We start from the raw sequence: 15,499 nt of genomic DNA on the forward strand, positions 1-15,499 counted from the left end.
CAAAATGTCGATTACTAACACATCTCATACAAAGCACTCCACAATTATTTACCAGCGTGGGGATTAAAGGGAGAATCTGCTTTAACAGTGACAGGATCAGGCAGCTGTTTGTCTATTCTATCCTCTTTTTCCTCCTCATGCGTCTCTGTGGTCGCCCTCGTCCCGAGAGCGCATCAATCACTGTTAACTGACCCACCACTGTCTGCCCGTGCTACTAAATGGATCCCCACAATTGAATAGAGCCCTAAGTGTGTGGTAAATGCTCTCAATGGCTAAATGAATTTGCGGGTTAACTCTCTCTAAAGAGCGTTTCGATAAGGCAAAAATAACACAAACACCTACAGCGCATATATTTATATATCTATTGAACAAAACCTGCTGAGCAGCCGGTCTTTAACCCAAAAGACAATCCAGCTTTATTTTCCTCATATAGATTTGAATGTACACAGTCCATATCATTACACAGAAGGCATAAATGAATCATTTCAGTGCTCTCCTTTACATCTTTTGCAAAGACACATGGCAACAGTAATAATAATAATAAATAGCACTCATCAAACAAGACCATCAATACATAGCCAAACTGTACACCATTTACAACAATTGAGGCAACGCAGACTTAACAAAAGAAAAACGGATGTAGTGATGATTTTGTTTTAGAGTTTTCTTAGGGGAGCTGCCAAAAAAAAAAACTGAAAGTACAAAGCTGAACTTTTTGATTAATCTCTTCAGGTGGGAAAAGTAAATTATTTCCATGTGTTCATCAAGTGAAAATAAACAAGAAATGGAAAAGTTTTGCGATAAAAACATGTGAATGCTGAGAGAAATGAAAAGGGGACGCTTGCAAAGACATGACGGCATGTCGCAGCAATCCCCAGATACCATGCGAAGATGACCTTAGGTGCCCACAAATCTCACCTTTAATCTTTAGAACACATTCCAAGAACGCAAAAGTGTGAAAAAACCCTTTAACAATGCAATTAAGCTAAAAAAAATGTTTTGTGATAATAATAATAATTTGCAGTACCCGTCAAAGGTTTAGATGCTTTCCCGTGTTATCACATGAGAGGGTGTATCCAAACTTTTGATTGGTGCTACATTTTTTCAACACAGAGCGAGAGTCATTAGTGTACAGTGCTTTTCTCCCAGCATTCACACAATTTTCAATGCGTAACCGCCTTTAGCACTCATACTTACCTCTCAGCATTCACACACAAGTAGTAGCTAGCTGGATGAATGATTGCACTCTTTTATTTTAGAGCCAAAATGTTGCGAGAGGAAGCCCTGGAGTGAAGTGGAAGGTTTGTGTTTTGCCCGTGCTGCACCAGTGTGTGGTAATCCCTCTGACATGGAGGCCAGACCGTGAGACAACAGGCTGACAACACATCTGGCCTCCCAGTAAGTAGGTTGATACTGTAGATAGAGCACGTAGAGCTCCTCTTCACTGAGTAGATTACCGAGAGAAGCCTTCGGATCAGACGGACAGAACCACAGCGAGGCAGGGATGCATGCCGCACATTTTAAATGTCCTTCAACAGGTCACGGTGTGCTGGAATACCAAAGAGCCATTGAGGATGTTGTCAGGTTACACCTTAGTATACATTTTTGTCATGTTTTGTCACAGCGACCCCATCATCGGATAACCACTCTCATGTGATCATGTAAGCTTCTGTTCCTGAGAAACAACTGGACACAATCCTTTGTTGTTCAGTCGTCTGACCGCAAATGTTTTAACATGTTTAATGATATTACCTGATTTGTATAGAGCACGGGTGTCCAAACTTTTTCCAGCGAGGGCCACATAGATATTTTGTAAAGCAACACATGTAGATATGCTAAGAAGTTATTTATATTTCAGGAAAAAAAAATGCATCTCGGCTTTGTGACATGTAGCATATTATTGGTATCAATTTTGCTCTTTGCTCTTTTTTTCCCCATTTTTGCTGTTTTTTAATTTTCCAAATATTTTAACTGTCTTCTTAAATAATCTTGGTCATTTTTATTTCTGTAACATGATTTTATTCCCATAATATTCAAACTTTTTCAAAAAATTACAACTTTAGATTGTTTGTCATAATATTACGACTTACAAATAAATAGCAAATTCTTTCTTTAATATTTCAACTCTGTGCTACTAAAATGACATTATTTTTCCTCATAATGCTACGTGTTTATTTTTGTAAAATTACAGCAGGTTTTTTTTTTCATTTTTCCTGTTTTTTTGTTGTTTTTTTTTTACTTTTTTGATTGTTATTTTGTAAATTTTCGTCTTGTATCTATGACCCAAAATATTGTGACAATATAACTTTTTTCGCAACCTGATTTTCCCAAAAATTACAACTTTATTTTTTGTTTTGTTCGTTTTTCATAATATTATGACTTTAACAAAAAAAAAATTCTTTATCATTTTAACTATTTCAAAATTATGACGTTTTCCCGTTGTATTACATATTTTTCTATTAATATTTTCACTTTATTCTTGTAAAATTGATGCTAATTTTTCCATTTTTGCAGCTGCTGTTTTTTTTGGTTTGCTTGTTTTTGTTACGGTGTTTCGCGGGCCAGTAAAAAAAACAGCCACGGTCCGCAAATAGCCCCCGGGCCGCACTTTGGACACCTTTGATATAGAGCGACAGTGGCTGCTGGTCTCCAAGTGCTTTTGGATTGCGTTTAGAGTCATGTGGGAATACTGACATTCACTAGTTAAAATGGTGACTTTATACTTGTACGATTACAATTTGCATTCCTCGTAAAAGTGTTGGTATTTTACAGCTTTATTCTCTGTGACGTTACACGGTTTTAGTGCAATTTTATGTTTTTGCTCCTTTTGCAGTCGTCCAGGCTTCACTTTTTGTGTGTGAATGCTGAGAGATCACCAAGCTGAAATTCCAAAGAGAAAGAAAGAGGTTAGGGATGGGCATGTTAATCGTTTAACTGAATTTGTAGATGAACCTGTCTTAAAGCAATTGAGGTAAAATGGCGTGCACTACTTGGCTGCAACCAGCAGAGGCACTGTTGTTGATTCATTCTCAACTAGTCTGCTGGCTTAAGAAGACCAACACGACGTCAGCTAAGGCCTGAGCAGACCTCTTCTGAGCGGCATGACTCGGCTCAATACAAAACTGACAATAGAAACCGGAGTTCAGAACATTCAGGATCTTCCATCCTATTAAAAATAATTTGGATATGACTGAAAGTCGAATAATCGATCATTTTCCCAATTCCCGACGTTTAGTCAAATGCCCATCCCTAGAGTAGAAATGCCGTTTACTACATCACAACATCTCATAGCAATCCCAAGGTGAATAATTGGCATTTGGGAAAAATGAAAAGATCTGTAAGTCTCGAAAAATGTTCCCCCCATTTTCGTCTGTGCATTTTATGAAGAATAAATTAAATACTTCAAATAAATCATTTGGCCTTAAATCTCTCGGGTGTGGACACCAATCATTAAATACTGACACGTGTCTCCAGACGGTGTTACACAGACAAGAACAAGTCGAGCACCCATAAATACACAAGAGACGGATGAAAAACATCAGCGCTCATGGACGGGCCAATCATGGACTTCCTAATAGAAAAACTGTCTGTAGTTTTTTTTGTTTGTTTTTTTTAAATAAACACTTGTGCCACAGTTCTTGTAAAATTCTCTCCCAATGCAACACTGTTTCAGCCTTGTGCATACGTCTCCCTTTTGTATTTTTTTTCTTCCCTTTATCTAATTCTGCGTTTGTGTCCTCGTGTGCAGGAAGTGGTGAGGAGAGTAAAGTGCGTCGTCAACGTAAAAAGGCTCGTCATGATCGGTCAGAAGCATGCAAGGCGCCTCCGGATCAACACTTTAGCCCTGACGTTGTTGAGAAGTGTAGAATGAGCAAGATGAAGTTTGTATGATACACTAGTTGGGGTTCCTTAAGCAGCTGTTTCCTCTTCATCACACGATAGAAACATGTAAAAAGTCTTGTGTGTGTGTGTCGGCTGTCCTAATTTGTCCTCACAGTGGTTCAGAACTGGGAATGGTCCATCTCATCCAGCCAGGACGCGGGGCTGGTGGGGAAATCGGGGTATCCCGTACTGCTGCCTGTAGAGAGGTCTGAGGTGGGGCCTCCTGCCATGGCCCTCAGAGCTTGACCCACACCGCCCGGTCCGCCCTGCGCCCCCAGACTGTCCATGCTGAAAGCCAGGTTGTTGAGGAGAGGGGTGTGACCAGGCAAGGAGGCGATGGATGAGGGCGACTGGGGGAGACCGTAGGGGCTTCCAGCGCGGATGTCGTGGTACGGTTGCCCAGCTGCGTCCACCGAGAAGCTGCCGTTCAAGACTGCACTGTTTGTAATGTCGCCAACGCTCCCATAGAGGCCGTTGCCTTGGCCCAGGTCTGACAACACCTGGTCATCTGCAGAGGAGAGACCACCGTTTAGCGTGAAAGGAACACAGGTACACTTGGAAGTCGAACGCCCCAAAAGTCGAACAAAATTTGGAATTCAGCCCAAATGTTCTGTAATATTATGCTTCCAAGGTCTTGTGAGCTCAGTAAGCGTCTGTAGTAAAGGATTTCTCTACATTTGCATTTCCTGGGCTTTTTTATATTTTGTGTGATGGCAAAGAAGAAAAGTGTGACCATAACCATAAACCTGGGAATGGAAGCGACTACGATGTATATTGCACAATACAATCATTCCATTTCAGTGGCATACACACATTTTTAGTTTTGAATTCATTCTATCAATAACTACAATTAAAACACTACTAGTTAACAGTATTGCCCTGCAAACACCTTCCTGATCCCTCACCATTAAACATCTTTTTCAAAAGGTAAGCTGCTTTACTTTACTTAGTTTTATTATACAACTTCATATCTCTTTTCACTTGGAAATATGTCTTAATTTAGCATACCGAGTTTTACTTTATTTTACTTTTATTGTGTTGTATTATGCGTATGCTGTATAATATATCAGGCGTCTTCAAAGGGTATTTTTTAAATAAAAAAACAAATAACATAGTACATATACTTACATATAAATATATATAAGAGTACAGATATATAGTATGCACTGGTCTGTATATCCATCTCAATAAATTAGAATGACAACTTCCTGAGCTTTTAAATTGAAAAGTAAGTTGCCCCTCGCCGCTTCATGCTGTGAATTTCACAGCTTCACTCTTCAAAAATAGACAGATTAATAAGTTGTGGTGTTTCGTGGTTGAATTCCATCTACTATTAGTCAAGAAATATGCACATTTAAGCAAATGTTACTTTTTTAAGCATAAAAATACGAAATGCAAATGCCAATATAAGGCATTCAAAAGATGCATTCAAAGGCGTTGATGATGTGTAGTATGCTACACTGGTCACTGGGTGTCAGTAAAGTTGCTGTAATGTTTGGTGAGATACACAAGCTCGGGCCTTAATCTCACAAAAGTGGAAAAGAAATAGTCCCTAGTAAAAACACGGGCTACTCTTGAGACTGTGACAAAGCTGAAACTCAACTCTTAACATCCGACCTCACTTCCTGTCTGCCCCTCATTTAGCTCGCTGGGGAACTCATTTACAGGAACACACACAAGCACAAAAGAGTCTTATTTTTGTATTAAATAGCTTATTTACTCTTATTATTATTATTATTATAAAAACCATACTCTTATATACTCTTATAATGTCTACTATTTTGGGTATTATGAGTGCAAAGGTGACTATAGGGGTGTTAGTTCATGTCTAGAGGGCTCTAATAATGTTAAAAACCATATTTAGAAGGTCATAAACAGGTTTTCTTTGCTCTAACCATGAACCAATGGAACCAATTAACCTCAATGAACGAGGGATTACTGTCAAATGTAGCGTGGGTGACTAGTTAGTAGTAGTTACCTCTGAAGCTCAGTTCACTGTCACTGAGTCCTGCATCGTCTGCCGAGCTCTCCTTCTCGACCTTTGACCCCCCTCGGCTGCGTTTAACACTTTTATAAAACTGAGTCCAGCGATGGCGGCCTGCGTCTTTTTTTAGACGTTTCTCTTTTGCTCGGCGGTTCTGGAACCACACCTGAAAAGTCATCGTTGTAAATCAGCATTCATTTTGATTGTTGATTTGTATAAAAGAGTAGCCAAATGAACAATGGCTACGCCCTGATTTTCATTTAGCAACCATGTCTACCTGTACTACTCTCATGTCCAGCCCTGTTTCAGATGAAAGTTGCTCTCTGACGTGTCGCGCCGGCTTTGGGGAGTTCTTGTAGGCACTTTTGAGGGTCTCCAGCTGCTTGGCCGTGATGGTGGTCCTCGGCCGCTTAGTCCCTGCCTCAGAATCATCTTGAAAAAGAAACAAACAACAGCACAAGTAGGTGAGTGATTGTTTTTGTCCTTTGTGTTAACCAGGCAGTGCCCTCCTTAGCGTTGTGCACACAGTGTGTTCAGTGGAGTAAGCGGTGGCGAGCAGAAGTCCATTATTGTCCTTGTGCGTCTGTCTTGGCCGCCACAGCAGCACAGGACATAAATCTTAACAAGACAACACACTTATTGGGACTGCAGCACACAACACACAAGTGGGTGTTGCTTCACTTTACATCAACAATGAGGGACGCAAGGACACACATTCAAGCCACTGTCTGCTTTTTCACACAACCTGCGTACCCTACTTTTAACCCTTTCTTCTATCTATCTATCTATCTATCTATCTATCTATCTATCTATCTATCTATCTATCTATCTATCTATCTATATGTCTATCTGTCTGTCTATCTATCTATCTATCTATCTGTCTATCTGTCTATCTGTCTATCTGTCTATCTATCTATCTATCTATCTATCTATCTATCTATCTATCTATCTATCTATCTATCTATCTATCTATCTATCTATCTATCTATCTATCTATCTGTCTGTCTATCTATCTATCTATCTATCTATCTATCTGTCTATCTGTCTATCTGTCTATCTATCTATCTATCTATCTGTCTATCTATCTATCTGTCTATCTGTCTATCTGTCTGTCTATCTATCTATCTATCTATCTATCTATCTATCTATCTATCTATCTATCTATCTATCTATCTATCTATCTGTCTATCTATCTATCTATCTATCTATCTATCTATCTATCTATCTATCTATCTATCTATCTATCTATCTATCTGTCTATCTGTCTATCTGTCTGTCTATCTATCTATCTATCTATCTATCTATCTATCTATCTATCTATCTATCTATCTATCTATCTATCTGTCTGTCTATCTATCTGTCTATCTATCTGTCTATCTGTCTATCTATCTATCTATCTATCTATCTATCTATCTATCTATCTATCTATCTATCTATCTATCTATCTATCTGTCTGTCTATCTGTCTATCTATCTGTCTATCTGTCTATCTGTCTGTCTATCTGTCTATCTGTCTATCTATCTATCTATCTGTCTCTCTGTCTGTCCGTCTGTCCGTCTATCAGTCCATCCGTGCATCCATCCATCCACCCACCTACCTACAGTACCCACCCACCTACCCACCTATCCACCTATCCACCTACCTTCCTACCTACCTATCTACCTACCCCTCCATCTATTTAAATACCTGTCAACCCTCCCGGTTTTCCCAAGAAACGTCGTTATTTTGCCCTTCTGTTCTGTCCTCCCATTTGAATAGTTTCTTGTAAATTTGCAGATGACAGTAATGATGGTATCCATGCTTGACACACAGCAAAGGGTCATCCCCCACCCAACCCCCTCTGAGAATTTTTCTTGCTTCCGGGGGAGGAGGAGGAGGAGGAATTTCCCTGACTTTCCCGTATTTTCCGGAAAATGTCCTGTATGTTCACAAACAAGTGTTGACAGGGATGCCAGCTATCCATCCGCCTGCCAAAATACAAGCTGCTCTTTATTTGGAATTACACCTTTCATTTTGTTATTTGTTTGCTGAGAGATATACGCACTCAAAATGATTCCAACCCTCTTATAAATTACATGTTTTTAAACTGTACAAACTTTACATAGATGGACAATTTAAAAAATATATTGTTGATTTATTTACATTTTAACTTTCCAATAAACGGGAATTGCAATTATTAATTCCGAGTGCTTGCAACTGTGTATATGAATCTTCTAGGTATTTTTATGTTGTTTTTCTTAGAGTTATTTCACCTTCATTTTAATGTCAAATCAATTTAATATTCGCATGTTCCGTCTTATATTTATTATTGTTTTTTTCCCTATATTTTTCTATGTGAGAAGGGAAACTGGGAAAGCAAGATTTTTACTAATCTGTGACAAATAAAACAATTAAAATAATTTTCTAAACAATTTACAAAGATAGTAAATATTTCCGTAATTGGTACACTTGAAACATTTTTGAAAAAAGTAATTCCTGCATCAACCATATTTAAAAATATATTACTGTAGAAACACCATATCTACTATTTTGTACGTCATCATAATATATGGTTTTATTTTAATGATGATTTATTTTATTATTTTATGTTGCTTAATTTAATGCGAATGTATTTGAATTAAATTAATACTTATTTGGATTGTTATTCTATATATATATGTTTTTTAACTTGATTTAATTTAATTTAATTTAACCAACATTAGTACATATCATCATCTGTCACATGATCTTAATAATTGCCTTGTTTGCTACTGTATTATATATCAAATTCTCTCCTGTGAGACTAATAAATGATGCTCTTATGTTATCTGCAGACTCACCGTTCTGTTTGGCCGTCTCGTAGTCCACCTTGCACACCAGCCTGCCATCCTCCATGAGGTAGAACTCATCCCCGGTGGCCAGCTGCCTGCTGCACATGATGCAGGCGAAGCAGTGCAGGTGATACACAAAGTCCTGTGCCTTCCGCACCACCTGCGTTGGAGGGATTCCCTGTTGGCAGGATGCACATTTTGTTCCAAAACGCCTGCGGGGGGGAAAGGAAGGAAGGTCAGGGCTGCGTTTAGCTGGAAACACTCACAAAGATAAACTGGTGTTGACCTGCCCAGATGCTTAGACAGCTACAGTATGTATTTTCATCTCAACTGCAGTCAAGAGTGATGGTGCAACGTCTGTGTTAATAGGAGCTCCAGCTGTTGAAGCGGGGAAAAAATCAGCACTGGAATGCATTTCTGTTAACGATAGACCTGTCTGCAGCTTGATGGATGGACAAGATCAATGCACTGCGGCCAGTGTGCGACACAAGACTGTGTACGCGTGCGTACTTGCGCGCGCGCGCGCGCGTGTGTGTTTATGTGTTTGCAGAATAAGTACTGAGAGCTCGAGAGGAGGAGGAGGAGGAGGAGTAGGTGGTGTTCACAGTAAACACACCCTGAGGAGCAGCAATAAAACACTGACTCAGGAGAGGCTTTAAATCACTCCGGCAACCCTCAGAAAAAAAAGGCAAGGTGAAGCCTACACACAAACACACGCACGCACACGTTCACAGTGTATGTCCCTGTTCACGAACACCCGCGTGAAGTACATGCGCGTAATTAAAAACAACAATTGCTGTGCAAATTATTTTCATTCGTTTAAACGTGATTATTAATGTGGTTGTAGTTTGCAGTGGTGAAAAACTGCGCTGCATCGTAGTGACAGTTGTTTGGCTACCTTATTTAGCTACACAACAGGGCCGAAATATTAGAAACACCTCTCACAAGCAGAGCAGTTCTACACTAACGTCAACTACAACCAAATCAAAATGGTGCATTATTATGTTTGGAAAGGCGGGATTTTCTTGTTTTGGATCACACTGTAGATTGTGCAGCTGTACCTAATGTTGTGGACGCAAAACCCTGCTCCCCGCTGCATGCTGGAGGTCAAACTAACACAGTTAACCTCTGAGCTTAAAGCATCAAAACCGTACCATAACTAGATTTAGATAAAGCCCTGATCCTGTTTGGTATGAATCTGTAATGCCTCAGAAATCGAATTTCTGAAATCTGCAAGGGAACAATGAAAAGCAACAATGAAATCTAATTGCAGCAACTGAAACGCCACTTTTCTAAATAAATATGAACTAATAACTATTTTTAGCTAAAGAAATCTTTTTTTTTAATAAATAAAAATAATCCAATTATTATATCATTATTATCAGCCATCTTGAAGTGGCTATGTATATATATTTTTAATTATAGGTCGGATTTTGGACAAAAATATAATGCTTTATTTTTATGGAAATCATCTGTTATTATGGTTGCAGACTATAGTTCTGTTAGTATACTTTATTAATGCTTCGATTATTAGGTCTCAACAGTTACATTCACATATCTGGGCTGCACCAAATAAAGGGCCTGCTTGCAAACATGAATGTAGATAAATAAGATTGTGCTTTAAAGCTATTTATTCCTCCCCTATAGTTTACATTCTGTCATCGTGAAGCTTGTATTAACTCTCAGCTCATTTAGTGAGCCTGTGTGTGTGTGTGTGTGTGTGTGTTGTGTGTGTGTGTGTTAGTAGGTCAAGAGAAATGCCAAAGGTTAAAGGTGAAACAACTGACTTAAAGAAATCCTCCTTGCAGTAGACGCTGCCCGCCCGAGAGAAGCACTTGTCGGCCAGCGGTGTGTGACAGTCGGCGCACTTGAGGCACTTGGAGTGCCAATGTCTGTCCAGAACCTTCAGGATGAACTTGTCCACGATGTGCTGACTGCAGCCCGCACACTGAGGGATCTCTACAGTGTGACACAACAACACACACAACATAAATCCCCATCCTGTCATCGCTTTTCTAGCCAAGATGAATTTAAAATGATCAAACTGGGTGAGATGTAACATTCTGACAACATATGACAGGATTAGTCACTTCAGCACCACCGCCGTCTGATTTAAAAACACCAACTAAATACTTTAAACGTTGTTAGGCTAAGAACACATTCGGAACTTAAAAGGGTGTTCTGAATGGACACCATGTGATCCCACCTAGCCAATAAGCATCATTCTGATAATAATAATAAATGTACAATGAAATATTATATCGAAAATAATATATATTTGTTTCATATTTCAATTCAATATTGCAAAATGTTACTTCAATAAATGAAAAGCCATTTAAATGAGTGCTCTATAAGGGTTTCGCCACTTGAAGCATTTTATTGCTATGAACTATGTTAATTATATTGATAATAATGATATGATATGATGAATAATATTGATACACTCATGCAGCAGTGTTTCCTATATAGACATCATATTACACTTTCTGTTCAGTTGATTTGAAAGCGTTTTATGAAGGGATCGGCGACCTGTGTCTCTATCCATGGTGCTGATTCGCCTCATTTTTCTACTTGTCTTCATTGTATGAGCATTGTCATTTCAAGCCTGATACAATTGGACTTCGGCGTTTTGAAGAGTGTCAATAAACCTCTGTTTTTTTTTGGAGGGGGGGGGGGGGGGGGGGGGGACCAAATGTGAACAAATGGCACCGCCAGGAATATCTGGGCTCCATGAAAAAAAAAAAACACATTGCCCCCACATTGCCCCCCCCACCCCAGATGTATCACCACATCTCAAATTTTTTTTTAATTGTCATAACCCCCCCTCACGGCGCCCCTGAACAGCAGTCACAATTTCATTATGATAACAGCCTATATTATCTAATATCCAGGTATATAGGCTGTCTGTGTTCAAATCTCCGTTGGACATCTTTGTGTGGCGTTTGCATGTTCTCCTCGTGTTTCCTCCCACGTTCCAAAAACATGCATATTAGGTTAATTGGCGACTCTAAATTGTCCATAGGTATGACTGGTTGTTTGTCTATATGTGCCTTGCTGTTGGCTGGCGACCAGTCCAGGGTGTACCCCACCTCTTGCCCGAAGTCAGCTGGGATAGGCTCCAGCATACCGCCGCGACCCTAATGAGGATTAAGTGCCGCAGAAAATGAATGAATGAATAAATATATAGGCTACGTAACATTCTAGTTTACAGCTACAACAGCAAGAGCAATTAAAATGCTAAACCATTAAATTGAAGAAAGAAAATATTACAGATTAACCGGGTCCACCAAAACAAATTCATATTTAGACAGCTTTACATTGAATATGCTACTTAAAATGGCCTCTCAGTTTTATTTTACTCCGGAAACACAGCAGTTTGTTGACCTCTTTATAAACAATACGGCACGACTACGAATACGTATCATTATATCTTCATCAAAACAACATCAACTTCCAATCTGATATTTATTTTCAGTCATTTTGCAGTATTTCTCCAGTTAAAACACAGCAGATCACAACCAAAACGCACAAGGTCACCGTGAAGGAAAGCATAAAAAAGATGCTGATTTGGGGAATTTAAATGATGATTTTTTTCCCCCCTCCATCCGTTTAGTCTGCAGGCTCTGCATGGCGAAGAATTTAGCAAATATCTTTAGCTTGGCTTTATGTTTGCAACTTTAATCAAATATGATTTGTGCAATTAAGGTGACTTAACAACGAATGCAGTCCACATTTAAAGGCGCAGACAAATACTTGAACAGAAAAAACAAGAAGGCGAAAAAGGGAGATGCTGAGAGGAAAGTGCTCGCACGAGTTTCTCATCTGTTGCCATGACTCCTCTCATCATCACCCTCACCCTCATCATCGTCATCATTACACCGAGCTTCATCATCTTCATCACCTCAACCGTGAAAACGTGCACAAGGCACATTTGTCTGGTCAGTCTGGTTTGGTTCCTGGTTTAAATGTGCATCATTTCAATTGTACAGTGTGTGAATTCGTTAGTGGTATCAAAAAAAACAAACACATCAGTTTAGTCCACGGTACAAAAATCCCTTCCATTCCTAGAAAAAAAGCATGTTTTAAATCCACGCATGCAAGATGTTGGCACTGCAGGGGGGCTGAGTGGCAGGATCCTTTATCCAATCGTTTAATCTGCTGCGGTTTATACAATTTAATAGCATAATCCCACCTCATATTGGCCATTGGAATATTTTTAATTATTCATTTTTTTAAAATAAATGTACTTCAATATTTACTCATCGTATTTCACCGGATTATCTCTTTTTTGTGGATTATTTTCTTTTTAAATGCCGTTAGACCGTTCCATTATGTTTAAATAATTGGGTCAAAGCAGACTATTTTTATGTCTGTGTGGTTGTAATTCATAGAAAAGGCCTGCAGAGATGAACACAATCACATGATGATCGTCGTGATCATTCTCCTAAATGACAGGGTTACGCATTAAGTGTGCTTGTTCTCATCTTTTTTTTTTTTTTACTTAAATAAGGATGGCTCATCGTGCAGCATAAAGCGCACACGTACACGGAAATGCCTTTTAAGAAACACAACACATTGTTGAGCGTCACAGGCCGCGTTCCATGGCGATTTTCAACATAAACAAAACATTGAAACACTCAAATTGCATTTCGAGCGCTGAACGAGGCGAAGGCCAACGCAGCGAAGATGCCAAGTTGAAGGCCCAGGTAAAGCAAATAAAATGTACACTCAACGGGTGCTATTACAATTCAAATTAAAATGCACAGGATGCATTCGATTTTGCTAAGGTGTGGGGAAAATGTGTGCTAAAAAGTATTTTGGTGCATAGGAAGAGACACGCTGTGATACAGCCTTGTCTTGTGTCCAGCATCGGATAAACACTCACAACTATTGCAAGAAAATGACACAAATGCACAAATGTTGGCAAGAAATGCGGTCTTACGTTGCAGTGGCACTCCCAGGATGTCCGGTAAACTCTTAACGGGACTCTCTGTGGGGAGGATCGCCGCACTTTGCATCATCGTGATCCAACACACGCACGCACATACAAGCCGCAACACGGTGGGCCCCCCTCTCCTGCCTCCTGGATTGAAAACCAATAGAAAAATGGCTGATGTTTAATATAAAAATAGCTGATCTTTGGGGCGTCTTGCTTTTATGTCCAATACTGATGGCGTCCGGTCAGTGCCGTGCCGGGTCGAGCTGTGCCAAGCTCTTTTTTGGAGCGGATCAGGCAGGCTGCTGAGTCCATTCGGCGCTGCAGGGGCGGCGGGCCGTGACGTCATCGCGGCACAGGCTCAGCGAGGGCCAATAGGAGAGCGCCGGTAAAAAGAGGGCCATCACCATCGTCATCATCACCCCCTGTACTCCTCCTTTGAGCATCCTCAGTAGGAGGAGAGGCGGGACACTGAGATGGTGGAACCCATAAATAGCTCACTGCAGTGTGAGTGGCCCCTAAAGGAACCCAGACGGCTCCCGGGGGCCATCATAGAGGTTGACCCGCACATTGGAACATGAGGCCTGATGTTAGCTCCCATGCAGGAAGGAACAATTGTTGCATGTTCTTATTTTAAACAATAACACCCCTTGCACAATACAAATCATGTTATCCGTAGTAGTCATAAATACAGATGGTGGCGAGTTAGTTGGTACGCAATTCTAAGCAAGGGCAGAAGTTCCAATGAACCTGATGGCATTGAAGCAACACAGGTGTAAAGGTGCTGAGGCTGCACACACAACAATAATATATGGGTGTAAGCGTCATGTCGATGCTGTCCTATATCCAATCCTATTGTGTTATATTGAAGCAGAAATATGGATGCATGCTAAGTGGATGCTGAGGTTGTATACGGAATTGTGTTTTCTTATATTTATGTACAAATAAGTATGGATGTAAGCGGGATGTCGATGCTGCCCCATTCATAATATCTTCTTACACTCTAAAGTGTGATGCAAATTCTCTTTTCTTATGTTTAAGCAATAATAAGTGTGGATTTCATAATAAGTATGAGGTTGTGACATTCATACGGTACCACCAAACTAATTGTATTTTCTGATATTTCAGCCAAAATGAGTACGTTTTGCTTTTATTTTGTTATATTTGAAGCGATAACTACAAATGAAAGTGGGATGTTGACGCTCACGAATCATCTTATTTTCTTACCCTCAAGCAAAGATAAGTCATAATAAGTATTGATGAAAGTGGGGCATTGACACAATGAATCTTTGCCGTTTAAGCACAAATAAGTACGGCTGTAATTGGATATCCTATACAGTCTTGGGATTTTGACATTGCACTTCACAACTTACCTTCTTTCCTTATTTATAAGTAAGGATAAGTATCAGTATTGATGCTGCACAATCTTACGTTAAGCGTTAAGTATTAGTATATATGTATTAATATTAGTATATAGTATAGCTGTGGGAATTTATTCTATATATACGAAAGTCTAAGCAATACTAAGAATAGGTAAAGGCCAAAGGTGTCCAAAGTGCAACCCGGGGGCCATTTCCAGGCCGCGGCTGATTTTTTTGTATTGACCCTCAGCATATTCTGAAAACTAAATGGATGTAATATAAGGAAAATATTTGATTAGGCATGACACTAATTCAATGTTTCAGCTCGAACACAAAGCTAAGATGTTTGATTGAGAAACCTTAGCATATATTGAACGACATCGGATTAGTTGAATTGAATGCACAAAATGTATGAAAATGCGCCCCCGCATCCTTCAATTTTTCTGTATGCGGCCCATGCTGGAAAAAGTTTGGCCACCCCTGGTATGGGCTAATGTTGATGTTGTATCAGACGTAAGTTTACATA

At 39.6% G+C, this 15,499-nt stretch overlaps 1 protein-coding gene across 1 annotated transcript; it reads right to left on the reverse strand.

The window, feature by feature from the left end:
* Positions 1–214: 214 nt before the first annotated feature.
* On the reverse strand, positions 215–13,877 carry lhx4 (LIM homeobox 4). Its single transcript, XM_054790914.1, has 6 exons — positions 13,619–13,877; positions 10,464–10,635; positions 8,686–8,888; positions 6,144–6,298; positions 5,861–6,032; positions 215–4,390 (listed from the first exon to the last, which is right to left on the reverse strand). Exons 1-6 carry the CDS (start codon positions 13,695–13,697, stop codon positions 4,002–4,004), a joined length of 1,170 nt encoding a protein of 389 aa, XP_054646889.1. The 5' UTR covers positions 13,698–13,877; the 3' UTR covers positions 215–4,001.
* Between the last annotated feature and the right edge of the window lie 1,622 nt (positions 13,878–15,499).

This window comes from Dunckerocampus dactyliophorus, chromosome 10 (genome assembly GCF_027744805.1).
Source record: "Dunckerocampus dactyliophorus isolate RoL2022-P2 chromosome 10, RoL_Ddac_1.1, whole genome shotgun sequence".
Classification (NCBI taxonomy): domain Eukaryota; kingdom Metazoa; phylum Chordata; class Actinopteri; order Syngnathiformes; family Syngnathidae; genus Dunckerocampus; species Dunckerocampus dactyliophorus.